The sequence below is a fragment of the Clarias gariepinus genome, chromosome 24 (genome assembly GCF_024256425.1).
Source record: "Clarias gariepinus isolate MV-2021 ecotype Netherlands chromosome 24, CGAR_prim_01v2, whole genome shotgun sequence".
Classification (NCBI taxonomy): domain Eukaryota; kingdom Metazoa; phylum Chordata; class Actinopteri; order Siluriformes; family Clariidae; genus Clarias; species Clarias gariepinus.
Window position 1 is genome coordinate 23535493 of NC_071123.1, and position 13796 is coordinate 23549288.

At 39.6% G+C, this 13796-nt stretch overlaps 1 gene segment (V, D, J or C); it reads right to left on the reverse strand.

The window, feature by feature from the left end:
• Positions 1-756: 756 nt before the first annotated feature.
• On the reverse strand, positions 757-2258 carry LOC128512258 (immunoglobulin lambda variable 1-51-like). The segment is given in 2 exon segments: positions 757-2112; positions 2218-2258. Coding segments are annotated over 2 exon segments (381 nt in total).
• Positions 2259-13796: the final 11538 nt, after the last annotated feature.

Below are 13796 nucleotides of genomic sequence, written 5' to 3' on the forward strand. Positions count from 1 at the left end.
TTATTAAAATTTAATAAAATGAAAACTAAAAGACTTTCAAATCACATGAGCCAATATTTTATTCACAATAGAACATAACAGATGTTTAAACTGAAAAATTTTACAATTTTTTTTAACTTACTGTGCTTATTTCATATTTGATATCTGCTACAGGTCTCAAAAAGTTGCGATGGGGGCGTGTTTACCATGGTGTAGCATCTCCTCTTCTTTTGAAAACAGTTTGAAGATGTCTGGGCATTGAGGTTATGAGGTTTTGGAGTTTTGGTGTTGGAATTTGGTTCCGTGCCTGATATCCAGCTGCTGTGGTCAGTTTTTGACGTATTTTGGTTTATGATGCGCCAAATGTTCTCTATAAGTGAAAGATCCGGACTGCAGGCCAATTCAGCCCCCGGACTCTTCTACTATGCCCACCCAGTGACACTCTATACTGTATAAAAAATGCAATGGTAGTTTATCTCAATTTTGGAGTGCATTTGGTGTCTGGTCTCATTCTCTCTAGTCTGAGTTTTTTTTTTTTATGTAAATACTTAGCAAACATCTACAAGTCCACAGTATGGCCAAACATAATAAGAGGAGACCTTTTTAATATTTCTTCAGGGAACAAGGTCATAAAGCCTAATACATGTTTGTGTTAGAGGTACATAATCAAAAAATACAAGATAATCATCATGTTTATAGTGATTCAAGTAAAACTGAAAGGAATGCATTTAAATAAACCAGAAAAATTTCTCAGGTCTGGTGCATGAATTTCCTCATTTTACTTCTAATGAAGTCATTTGTTGTGTTAGTGTATGTTGTGGGTTGTTTTCTTGCAGCATGATAAGTTTATATAATTATGTTAACATCTGCTGCAGACGTGGCTTAATGGTTACAGTAGCACTGTCACCTTGCACATCTGGAGTCGAAGGTTCGATTTCCCCCTCAGGGTCTGTGTGCATGGAGTTTGTACAGTACTGTGTGTTTGTTTTCCAGGGCTTGGTGGGTTTCTTCCGGGTACTCCGGTTTCCTCCCATAGTCCAAAGACATGCAGATTGGGTTAATTAATGTTCCCAAATTGCCTGTAGTGTGTGAATGTTGACCAAAAGTACTACTACAGTCATAAAATGGAAATAAATACAATAATAATCACCATCAGCCTCCACAATACGTAATTGGACTACAAAGGTCCCTAGATGGATGAATGGAACAAGTTGTCAGTTTTCGTATGTAGTATTTTTAAAAAATAAAAATAAATTAAAGATCTCAGGAACTTCATATTTTCATTACTGTTTCTGAAAGAGTTCATCCCCTGTGTAACCGTCAAAGCAGTAATTTAACATGTTGGTAAAAGTGTGTGTGCCCGAAGAGGATGATTGACCACACAAGGATGAAGAAACAACCTCGGAATTTATTATGAAGGTCCAGCAGTTGCTTAAGCTGAGTTTGTTTGTCCAGAAGTAGTGAAGAATTTTACTGAATAAAAGATTCCAGCCATCCCAAGTACGTACCGGACAGGAGCTGTGACTAAGTACTAATATCAAAGGGAAAGTAGATCTCAGCCAAAAAAACGAGATCACAGATATGATCATGGACCACTTTATGCTTTCATAAACCTGAAACGACAGCTTAAACTCTAACTTTAAACATGTAAAAAATTTGTAAAGTTTCTTCATTAAACATTTGTTTGCACTTAATTTCCAGTGAGTTTGAAGTTCAGGTTTTTGTTGTTTCTCGTGTTGTGTGAAAGCAGAAGTGAGTGTGAGCAGTGAGGAGGTTTTTGTCACGGTGTACATCACTGTGTTACGTACTGATTAGCAGAGTGATCCCATGTCTCACAGTAATACACTGCTGAGTCTCCCACCTCCACATTACTGATTATTAACTGATAGTCGATCTTTGATGAGGCTTTAGATGTGAAGCGTGTGGATGAAAAATTGTCTCCGTATTTATCAGGAGCGGAGTGAGAATGATACAATCTCAAAACAAACTCTGGAGCTGCTGGTGGAATCTGTTTATACCAGTACACATGGCGGCCTTCATCCTTCGCGATGTTACAGTCCATAGTGACAGAGTTCCCCTTATCTACTGTTATAACTGGAGGCTTTTGCGTCACTACTTTCTGTGAGCTGACCACTGCAACATAAAGCAACACTGAGAGTCATCATCATTTCATAAAGAGAATTCTAATGAATGAAAAGACGTGAGTGTGAAGAGGAAAGCAGGAGCAGGAATCTTTACCTGCCAGAGCAGGGAGCAGAGCGCAGATGGTGAGCAGCATGATGTCAGTCTGATCAGCAGAGTGATGAACAGAGCGAAGCCAGCTTTCATAAAGCATCAGAGGCGGGACCTGGATCTGCTCTCAGCCAATCAGACCAGTGGAAAAAACAGCTTTTTGAATTACAACAAGAATCACTTTGCATAAAGAAAGCTATAAACTTTATTGAAGTTTTAATGCAAAAATTGAGACAAAGGAAATGGGATAGTTTTATGTCGACTGAAGAGATAAAGGTGATCGGGTACAGTGATGTCACTGCTGGGTCGAGAAACAGCAACTAGGGACTTCAATCCCAAAACAAAAATCAAGAAACTAACCAACAATGTTCAGTAGGAGTGTTTAATCAATCTTATCATTTTGATTTATACACATTCACAGTTCCTACAAACTTAAATAATTCAGATTTTTTATTGTGTAAAGCTGCTTTGTCAATTGTTGAAAGTGCTATACAAATAAAATTCAGTTGAATTTAATAAAGTGTAGATAAAGGTCAAGGAGAAATAAAAATATTAGACCATTTTGTACCATTTAATTGGATAGCTATCAAAGTAAAAATGTGCAGAATGTTATTCAGAATTTACACATACTACATATTTCATATTTCATTCTTTTCTGTTGAGTTTTGTGGCAGTAATAAGCAAATGGAACATCCTTGAATGGTCCAGCCCTGTGTCCCCTTTGCACATTGCATCAGAAACTATTTTTCACATTTTTTATGTCTGCCAGTTTCCAACAAAAAGCAGCAGTATTGTCAAAGAATTAACAGATAAATGTTTGATATTATTGGCACCCACACAGTTTATTCCATTGTCCAGCCTCATACTGTAGGTGTGTTGTTTATGTTGCTAATCAATGTAAGTTTAAAGTTATATGCTGTTTTCTGGTTACATTTTTCCGATTGTACTGTTACATAGAAAAAGTTATAAAGTGTTTATATGGTAAACAGCGTGTGTGATCAAGAAGACTTATTTGAGTACTGATTCTGAACAAGCCAAATATGTGCTAAACATCTATGGGGGCTGAGCCCCCCTTAAGTGAAAATCCTAAAAACACCCCTGACCGAAAATACTCTCAAAACATTTCAAGCAGCCTCTATTCTTTGCAGACGATGGATGAAAAGGCACGCGGAAATCAAAACCCCGGAAAATTTGATAAAATACTGGCCAAATCACAGACATGCTGATTCGCGCGTGACTAACATTATCACAGGACCTCGGTGTTCAGTGAAATTTTTGCGGTGGAATTTTTATTTTACAGATAACAGACATGGCTGATTCGCACAGGATTAGGATCACAGACCACCTCTGCAATTATTACAAATCACACGAGGTCCTCAGGTATTACTAATCCTGTGCGCTGACCAATGTGGGCAAGCCCACATTGGCCAGCGGCCTCTTGGGAAAACTCCCGGTGCTCCAGATGGCCAGTCCGCCACTGCAGGCCGATCCTCAACCCAAATTAAGGCCCTTACTGATGCTGACTGCAGCCCAATAACCATAAGACGGCATCAGCGAGAGAAGGACTAAAAGAACAAAAAAAAGCGCATTCGAGAGCTACATCTCCTCCCCAACCACAACTTGCCCATTTGGAATTTGCAGGGGAGCACCTTAAAAAATTTTATTCTCAGCCGAGAAAAAAGTAATCTGGATGGTCCTGATGGCTTCCAATGATACTGGCATGACAAGGAGATCCCACTGGAGATGTTTTCTACATGGCACAGTGGAGGAGGCTCCATCATGATCTGGGGGGCTTTTTCCTTCAATGGAAATATGGAGTTTTAGGTTGTGCAGGGTCGTCAAATGGCAGCTAGCTTTGGACATGTTGCAGCAGGCATCCCTCTTGTCTAATGGCCCTTGTCTGTGTGGTAATGACTGGGTCTTTTAACAGGACAATGATGCAGTTCACAACACCCACCTGATGAAGGACCTCATGCAGAACAATAACGTTGCACTTCTGGATCATCCTGCTTGTTCCCCTGATCTAAATCCCCTTAAGCATGTTTGGGGATGGATGGCAAGGGAAGTTTACAAAATGGACATCAGTTCCAGAGTGTGGATGCCCTTTGTGAAGCCATGTTTACTACATGGAGCAAAGTTTTCTCCAGCCTCATGGAAACAGTTGCAGCCTGGTTACAATCCACCAGTGCAAAGTATAAATACTTGTAATATTTTCCCTGGTCTAAAGATTTTGCTCAAGAGTATATACTGTATGTACAGTATACTACTATGTGATGCAGTTCTTTCTCACCTGACTCTGAGGGGAATCTGCAACTGCTAGTGGAACCAGTTTGTCCCAGATACTGTTCACATTGTCAATTCTGACTTTGTGTCATCAACCTTAAAAAAAATCCAAAGTCATATCATATCTGTGCTCTTTAATTGTGAAAAACTTAAAAGTGTCTTCAGTGAACATAAAGTAAGTTTCCACTTCAGTTCCTGTGATTTGAAGTTCAAGTTTTATTGGTTCTCGTGTTGTGTGAAAGCAGAAGTGAGTGTGAACAGTGAGGAGGTTTTTGTCACGGTGTACATCACTGTGATACCCACTCTTTAGTAGAGTCATCCCATGTGTTACAAAAATACACTGCTGAGTCTTCCACTTCTACGTGCCTAATTATTAACTGATAGTCAGTGTTTGATGAGGCTTTAGATGTGAAGCGTGTGGATGAAAAATTGTCTCCGTATTTATCAGGAGCGGAGCGAGAAACATAAAATCTCAACACAAACTCTGGAGCTGCTGGTGGAATCTGTTTATACCAGTATGCATCATATCCTTCATCCCGTGCGATGTTACAGTCCATAGTGACAGAGTTCCCCTTATCTACTGTTATAACTGGAGGCTTTTGCGTCACTACTTTCTGTGAGCTGACCACTGCAACATAAAGCAACACTGAGGGTCATCATCATTTCATAAAGAGAATTCTAATGAATGAAAAGACGTGAGTGTGAAGAGGAAAGCAGGAGCAGGAATCTTTACCTGCCAGAGCAGGGAGCAGAGCGCAGACGGTGAGCAGCATGATGTCAGTCTGATCAGCAGAGTGATGAACAGAGCGAAGCCAGCTTTCATAAAGCATCAGAGGCGGGACCTGGATCTGCTCTCAGCCAATCAGACCAGTGGAAAGTTGAATTTAATTTATATCAATAGCATATCATTTTTTATATTAATGAAATATAGTATATACATATATATATATAATATTTATTAGAATAAATATATAATAGACCTTTTTTTCTAATTGTAAGAGCCATATTTCATTGACTCTGTTGTTGTGTTCATTTAAAGTTGTTAAAGTTTATTAGTTAAGCATTCATTTATGATAACCATAAGTTGTTTTGGGACGTCATTCCATAATTGCGTAGTTGCATGACTATTACGCTATAGTGGGCACGATAGAAGTTGTTGGAATAAGGAAGTTGTGGAGAACACAAGCTTTCGACCGTAATCAAAAAACCGTAATCAGATACAGCAAATAAGTTGTTGTAACCATAGTGGATTTATGCAAGAAAACTGAAAGAAAAAGTGTAAGAAGAAGTGTTGAACGTTTGACGTTTAAAAATAAACGAAGAGACAAAGAATTCATGGACGTTCGAGTCGTGAGTAAACCAGCTCAATAAGAAAGATACACGTCAGACCTTGTGGAATAACATGCCCGTACACTAGTATCATACAGAGTTTGTTGTTCTTTCTCTCTGTGAGATGTGAAAGAGAGAAACCACATCATTTACATGGAGCTAAAATGACGGATCGCGGACCAGCAGGTGTATCCTGAGTGAGAGAGGACGTCCACACACTGATTAGGACTCAGAGTCGTCTCTTGGGGAAAAGTTTTGCATCAGAGTGTCTCTCTCTCTCTCTCTCTCTCTCTCTGTCTGAGGTTCTTCACCACTTCCTCATACTGTACTGTGAAGTTTGTCATTCTTCTTTAATAGAATAATAATAAAAAAATGCTGAAAACATTTCAGATATAACGCACACAGTTGACGTCCCATGATAATGCAATTTATATTAGTCTTGCATCAAGTGAAATACAGCCAACCTTTAAAAACACTTACATTTTGAGGAGATAAAAATAAAAACATGCCTACAATGTTATAATCAAACTGACTCTATGCTAAGATGATGATGATGATGATGATGATGATGATGACTAGTGTTTTTTTTTTCCATTGGAAAGAAATTGAATCAGTAGATCATGGAGCCAATTTCTGTGTTAGTGCTGCCCCCAAGTGGCTATTTTGATATTTCTAATGATGGAGACAGTTTTTTTTTTTCCAAGCAGCACACACACACACACACACACACACTAGATTTTACAGAGTTCCATACAACTTTACTCTCACACCAGATCATCTAGATTACACCCTTTAAAAATTACATCATAATGCTCTTATGTACTTGATACTGATTGGTCAGAAGGCTGTAAGCTTGGTATTAACATGGTAGTTTTAACGCCATCATGTGGAAATTGTGCAGCCAATGCTCAACATGAAGGATGTAAAAAAAAAAAAAGTACAGCATGAAGCCATTGTACTCTGGATGAGTGATGGAAGGAGTCTCCAGTGTCAGATATTAGTAACAAACAGTTAGTACGGGGGATGCTGTTTTTTAGAACGTTTTAAAGAAGTCCGTCCATCTGTGAATGACGATCCTGGCTGAGGTGGCACGTGAACTTTCAGTGAGGGGAAGACACCTGATCCTTAAAAAAAAAAAAAAAAATATGAATAGCTTGTAATCAACTTGCACAAGAGATGCATCTGTCTGTGGGAACCGTACACACGACTATTCACCAACACATTACTGGGACTCGGCTGGGAGTTATTGCCACATGCCCTGTACAGTCCTGACCTTGGCTTCAAGCCATTTCCACATGTTTAATTAGGGGTTCCTGGAGGCCAGCGTTCCAAACGTGAAGTAGACAGGCAGTCTACATACAGGTTCCAGTGTACTGGGAAAACTTTCTACCTTGATGGTGTCCAAGCTCTAGTGAAACACTGGGATAAGTGCATTAGTGTATCAGCGGATTATAGGGAGGCGTTACTCTCAGAACTGGGTCCTGTTATTCTGCACGATCAAAAGTCTCGCTTTGATTTAAAGATCAATGTAGTTTAAATAGATCACATTTTGCACACTGGATTTAAGAGCCAGCTGTGGTGTATTAGCGGCGCACGCCACCAGCTGCATGTCTAACAGTGTCCTTTGGGTGACCACTACTACATTGAGCACATAAACCCCTCCATACCTACAGTACACGCTGCAGGAGAATCCCTGAGCAACGCTCAACGCCCGAAAATCGTATTAGGCATTTACACCAACGCTGTCTACTCTTCCAAAGGCCATGGGTATTATTAGCATTTGCAGTTGGAGAGTCGCTTCGCTCTCACATTACTCACACCATGTTCTCTCGCAATAACCCCCCCCCCCCTCCCCCCCCCCCCCACACACACCCCGTTATCTACAAGTCTCCTTTCAACTTCCTCCTTGTAAAACTGTGTTATTTAGTTCCTGTTAGAAGTCATCATCATCATCATCATCATCAGTCTTTAGACATGAAGGGTCTTTAGAATAGGGTCAAGAGGCATAATAAAATATCACAGCAGCTATGGCTCACATTCAATTAGACCTGAAATGTCATACTTATCAATTTTTCTGAATCCACAGCTCTCGTTCTCTCTCTTTCTCGCCTCTTTGAGTTGTGTAAGTGTCCTAGCACATACTTTGGCAGGAGTAACACTGCTGTTAATACAGTCTCTAATTCAGGCGGAGAAAGCCAGCTGGTGTTGCGTAACACACACAGATCAGATGCTGTCTCACGCCACAACATTTGGACGTTCAGTTTAAAATCACGATGCATGGAGTTGCATGAAAATGCAGTCAGTTTTATCACTCCTACTGTAGCTATAAAGACCTGGCATTCGAGTGAACCTGCTCATTATTGTGCTCTTAATATGATGACACACTGAACGTAGATGCAAAGAATGGTTCGATTGTCCAGTTGTTGTCCATTTGTCCAGTGTTTTCTAGGTCAAAGTGTCCACTGGTTGTAATAAATGAGTTATAAAATAGTGTTATAAATGAATACGTACTGAATATTAGCAGTGCAAACATAATGAAGAAAAAGAAACAGCAGCTGCTAAGCTACACAGGCATGTTAGAACCGTTTCAATAAATCAGGACCCCTTCACATGTGTGTGTGTGTGTGTGTGTGAGAGAGAGTAGAGACACTGAAGCAGCGAGTGAAAGTGTTAAAGGTTGGACATGTGGTTAATTTGGTTCGCAGCCTGTTGAACCAGGACATGCGGATAACAGCTGTGTGTTAGAGAGACAGACCAAATGTATTTAACTAACCACAAATGGATTGTTGTACGTAAATTGTTTTAAATTTAAACGATTTATGAAATAGAAAAAAAAAAACTACACATTGTTAGCATATTATTGCAGGTATGCCTTATAGTAAAACTAGCGTTTGTACAGTATGTGTCATTGATGCTTAAAGAGATTGTAGAAATAGTTAAAAGGGTAACGCTAAAAATAATGTGATAAGCTTTATCAGACATCCACATCTGTCTGTCTTTCTGTACAGCAGAACTCTGTGTCTAACTTATTAATACAAAGAAATCCCATTCTGTAAGGTTGAGTATCTTACGCCTTGTTTACACTAAGTTGTCCTTCTTTGGTGCTCAGACAAATACACTCCCTGTTCGGTAATCGGAGAGTGAATCACAGATGAGAAATGGAAAAAGTAGATAAAAGGATAAAGATGAAGTTTTGTCTTAAAACCACTCCAGCGTGTTAAAATTCACTTATACCACTTCAGCGCTGTTATTTCAGCCAAAGTGAAAATATGAACTAATCCCAGTCAAAATATTCACTTTATCTTTTCTAATTAATATCTATTGGTGCAGGTGTTTGTTTACATGGAGACAGTAGCGCATTAGTAGATTATTTTACAGTAGATTATTAAATCCCACACATAACTGTTCATAACATCACTTTTACTCTACATTTAGATTCACTGATGGTGCAGATTAAACTTTAGGTGGATATCTGTCGGGGTGATGTAGAGATGGATGCAAGTCCAGGTAAGCAAGAAAGCACAACAAAACCAAACACAAGTAAATTGTATGTGTAGTCACAAAAACAGGCAAGGGTCAGTCGATCTGCTAGCATAGACACGCACAGCTTGGTAACGTAGATAAAAACTCACGGGAATGTACTGTATACTTCGCAACATCCCTCCAGTGCTGAGTCCTATTTGACCACTTGGTTAATGGGGTGCAGGTTTTCTAGACGCCAGGTTATCCTTTAGGAGCATTATCTATACTGTCCATTGCCAATTTTTTTTTTTTTTTTTACATTATTTTTTGGCGTTTTTCCAATTTTCTTCCTAATTTAGTCGTGGCCAATTTCTCCCCGTCACTAGGGGGCTCCCACATTAAGGCTACTACTACCACTCAGTCGGGAGGGCGAAGACTATCCCGTGTTTCCTCCGTCAGCCGACCGCATCTTTTCGAACTGCTTGCTCACGCACCATTAGGGGTGGAGTAACACACTCGGAGGAAAGCGCTAGCCGCTCCTTCCGCGTGCGCGAGCTCACAGACGCCCCTGATTGGCTGTAGAGCCGTGATTAATGTGGGAGCGCAAGTACCTCTCATCCCTCCCCCCTGAGAGAGCTCGGCCAATCAGCTCTCTCTGTGCCTCCGGCTGTGAGAGGAAAACAGCATCACCCGGGGTTCGAACCAGCGCTCCCCGGATGATAGGGCGAGCACTTTACCACTGCGCCACTCGAATGCCATTGGCACTGTATTTTAACCAATTTAAATATGACATGTTCATCTTACAGCTGATAAAGTGTGACCTCTACATATGTAGCTACATTTGCCGGTTGGTTGAAAGAGTACCCAATGAATGAATGAAAAAGCTCAGTCGATCCCAATACAAGCTATCTAGCTAACATTAGCAAGGTCTCCAACAAGCTTCATCTAATTCAAATTGTAGGCGGCACGGTCGCTTAGTGGTTAGCACTGTCACCTTTGCAACTCCGCGGTCCGGGTTAAATTCCTGACCTGTGTTGAGATATGTTTTCCTCATGCTTGGTGGGTTTTCTCCGCGCACTCTGGTTTCCTTCCACAGTCCAAAGACATGCAGATTAGTCTAATCTGAGTTCCTAAATTGCCTGTAGTGTGTCAGTGTGTGTATATGTGTTTATATGTACAGTGTGTACCCCTCTTCATGCCCTAAGTATCCTGGTATAGGGTCCAGGCCCCCACTACCCTGTATACAGAATAAAGTGATACAGATGATGAATGAGTGATTGAGTATTGAGATTGAAATTGTATAATATTGTTTGTAGATTATTTTTACAATACAAGCGGTCATATGATGCCAGAAACAAAGTAAAAGTCCATCTTCAGCATATCAGCTAATAAGAATTATTTGAGAGATATTTTAGAATTATTTGAGATATGTACTGTAATAACAGCTAAGTTGATTTGCTTTATATTAGAGGCCACCATGGAAGCTGCCCAAGTATCGAGTGACCATCTCTTTGCCTGGCAGATTAACGCTAATGCATGCCTGCCCTCTTTTCCATCTCCCTCTCTCCCGTTTCCTGTTTCTCTCTGGCACTTAGCTGAAGTCTCTATAGCAAGCAAAGCGAGCATTTCTCTCATGTCCTGTTCACTACTTAGCACTATTTAGTTACGTTGAACCAGGTCTTATTTTTTATTTAATAAAATGAAAGTAATACAGTTAACAATTTAAAGACCAAAACTACTTTGGCCAAAGGAATAATTATTATGTATTATGATATTAAAATCAAGTACACTTTTTCCCAGCACCCTTTGTCTAAACATGACTCCTGAGCCAAAAACAGTTCTTGTATAATAAAAAGCAGGATTCTCTGGATACCTTCGTTTATCTTTTTCCCAAAGGTCCAGATCCCAATGACCTCACAGTTTGTTACACCTAAAGTATGACTACTACTCATTGTTACCAAATCATACCTAACTCGCACCAAATAATGCACGAATGTTATCTTGAGCCAGTGGCATGGTGACTTAGTGGTTAGCACTGTGGCTTGGCCACAGTGAATTGGGATCCCATCCCAGGTGTACCTCGCTATGTGCCCCCAAGTGCCCTGGGATAGGCCCCAGCTGACCCTGTACAGGATAAACACTAAAGAATGAGATTGAATTAGTGACTTATCCTGAGCCAGAGCAAGATGACTCAGGCTTATGTCATTAAAACCCTGACTAATGTATCAGACAGTGTGTAGATAGGTTGTCAGTTCAAATCTGCCCGTGGTAACACACACCATTCTGTGCCTGCAAAGACTCCCTGCAAAGATGACTCTGTGAGCCCTCAAGCAATTGTCTTACCAATGTGGTCTTCAGGTTAGGATGATGCTTGCAGGCATTTGTTCACCAGATTCCACTTCTTATCAATAAAATAGATAGTAGAGCTACAGTAGCTCACACTACATGGGCCAGCTTTTGCTCCCCATGTGCATCAACTCGCCTTGGCTGCCCATGACCCTGTCTCCAATTCACCAATTGTTTTTCCTCTGATGCTTTTGGTAGGTCCTGCCCATTACAGACCGGAAACATCCAACTAAAGCTGCAGTATTGGAGATGCTCTGATCCAGCTGTCTATCCATCACAATTTGTTCCTTGTCAAAGTCACTAAAATCCTTATATTTGCCCATTTTTTTTTGCTTCCAACACATCAACTTCAGAGACAAAATGTTCACATAGTGCCTAATACATCGCATCAAATTTTGCCACAATTTCATCCTCTTAAAAAGCACAGTGGCTTAGTGGTTAGCGCCATCACTTTTGCACCTCCAGGGTCTGGGTTCAATTCCTGACCTGTGGTCTGTGTGCATGGAGTTTACATGTTCTCTCCATGCTTGATAGGTTTTCTCCGGGTATTTAAGCTTTTCATTTTTTCCACTGTTTATTCCAAACCTAAGCTCCCTTTAGTTTGACCCTTTAGTAGCACCTGTTTTGAGTTGAGGGTACAGCAGTGAACAGATGTGAGCTGTTTTTGTGTATCTGTGTGCGTATAAGGGTAAAAGTGGATTGGTTTTGTTTTTAAAATACAGTTTATATGCATTTACGTTACCAAGACTCATATTTTGTGCAGATTTTTCTCTCCAAGTTCGAAAAATCTCTCCACAGTAGTACAGGAAGTTCAAATATTAGGTTGTTTTACTATCTATCATATTATCGCTGAAGATAATCTATTTTGTTAACATTAATAATTGTAAAGTACCTTTAACTCCTAAAACTCGCATAATGACTTAACCCACTGAAAAATGTTTAAAACTCCATAATCTTTCAGCAAAAAAGAGTTAATAGTTGTTTCTTTGTTTACTTGTTATATGGCTAAAAGTTTTGAAAATGACATCAATATTCATTTTCACAAAGCTTGCTGCTTCAGTGTTTTTTCTTTAGAAGTAAAAAGAATTAATATGAATAGAATGAATTTATTCTCAAAAACTTTTGGCCATAGTTTGAAGTTTATTTGTCGTATGCATGTCAACACACAGCCAACAATACAATGAAATGCTTTGGACGAGAAGAGACAGACACCTTGAATATTGTGTATTATTGGTCACATACTGATACATTAAAAAAACACATGATTAAGATTGGTAAAGTCCTATAGGACTTTAGTGTCTGGATTTGGAGCTATACTTTAAAAGAGTATTTTGGTGACCAGAATTGCGGTGTGTTGTGTAATTTTACATCACTCAGCTATACACTCGAGTTGGGAATTCTAATAGCCCGGTGATAGAAACTATAGATGTAATATATAATATATATAATATATAGCTGTATAATATACAAGATATATAATATCAAACACCCCGTACTTATTTGTCTAGCTACCTCAGTCAATCTCAGTAGCAAGCTATCTAGCTAACATTAACAAGTAACCCAACAAGCATCGTATTTTTATTATATTATTTTGTAATAATTATTTCATCACATGATGTTCAGAAGGATAGTAAGAGTTTTCAACCCAAGTTTGAAACACCAACTGTTTGGCTAGCAAGCAACTTTTCCTGCTCTATGACATGACAAATTTTCGTTGTTTTTCTGTTTTTTTAGACACATGCAATAAAATACATGTACGCCTTTATCAGGGTTAGTAGTCTTCACCTGCATCTATACCCAAACACACCTAAGCTACATGTGGAGTGAGAGATACAGTACAGTGCATGTAACCACAGCTGTGTTGATTTGCTACATATTGAAGTCTGCCATAGCAACTGCCCCAGTATCAGCTGACTATATCTTAGCCTGGCAGACTGACGCAAATGCATCCCTACCCACTTTTCCATCACTCTCTCTCTCTCCCAGTTCTTCTCCTACTTTCTCAGTGCCTGTACTTCTCTCTCTCCTCATTACTTCATAACCTGTTCACTTGGACCTTCTCTTTTAATGTACAGTAACAGAAATGTTAAAGTTTATGCAGTTAACGCTTTGCAGGTAATCTAATATACTTTAATGTACATACTCACTCTCTATGCCACTTATCC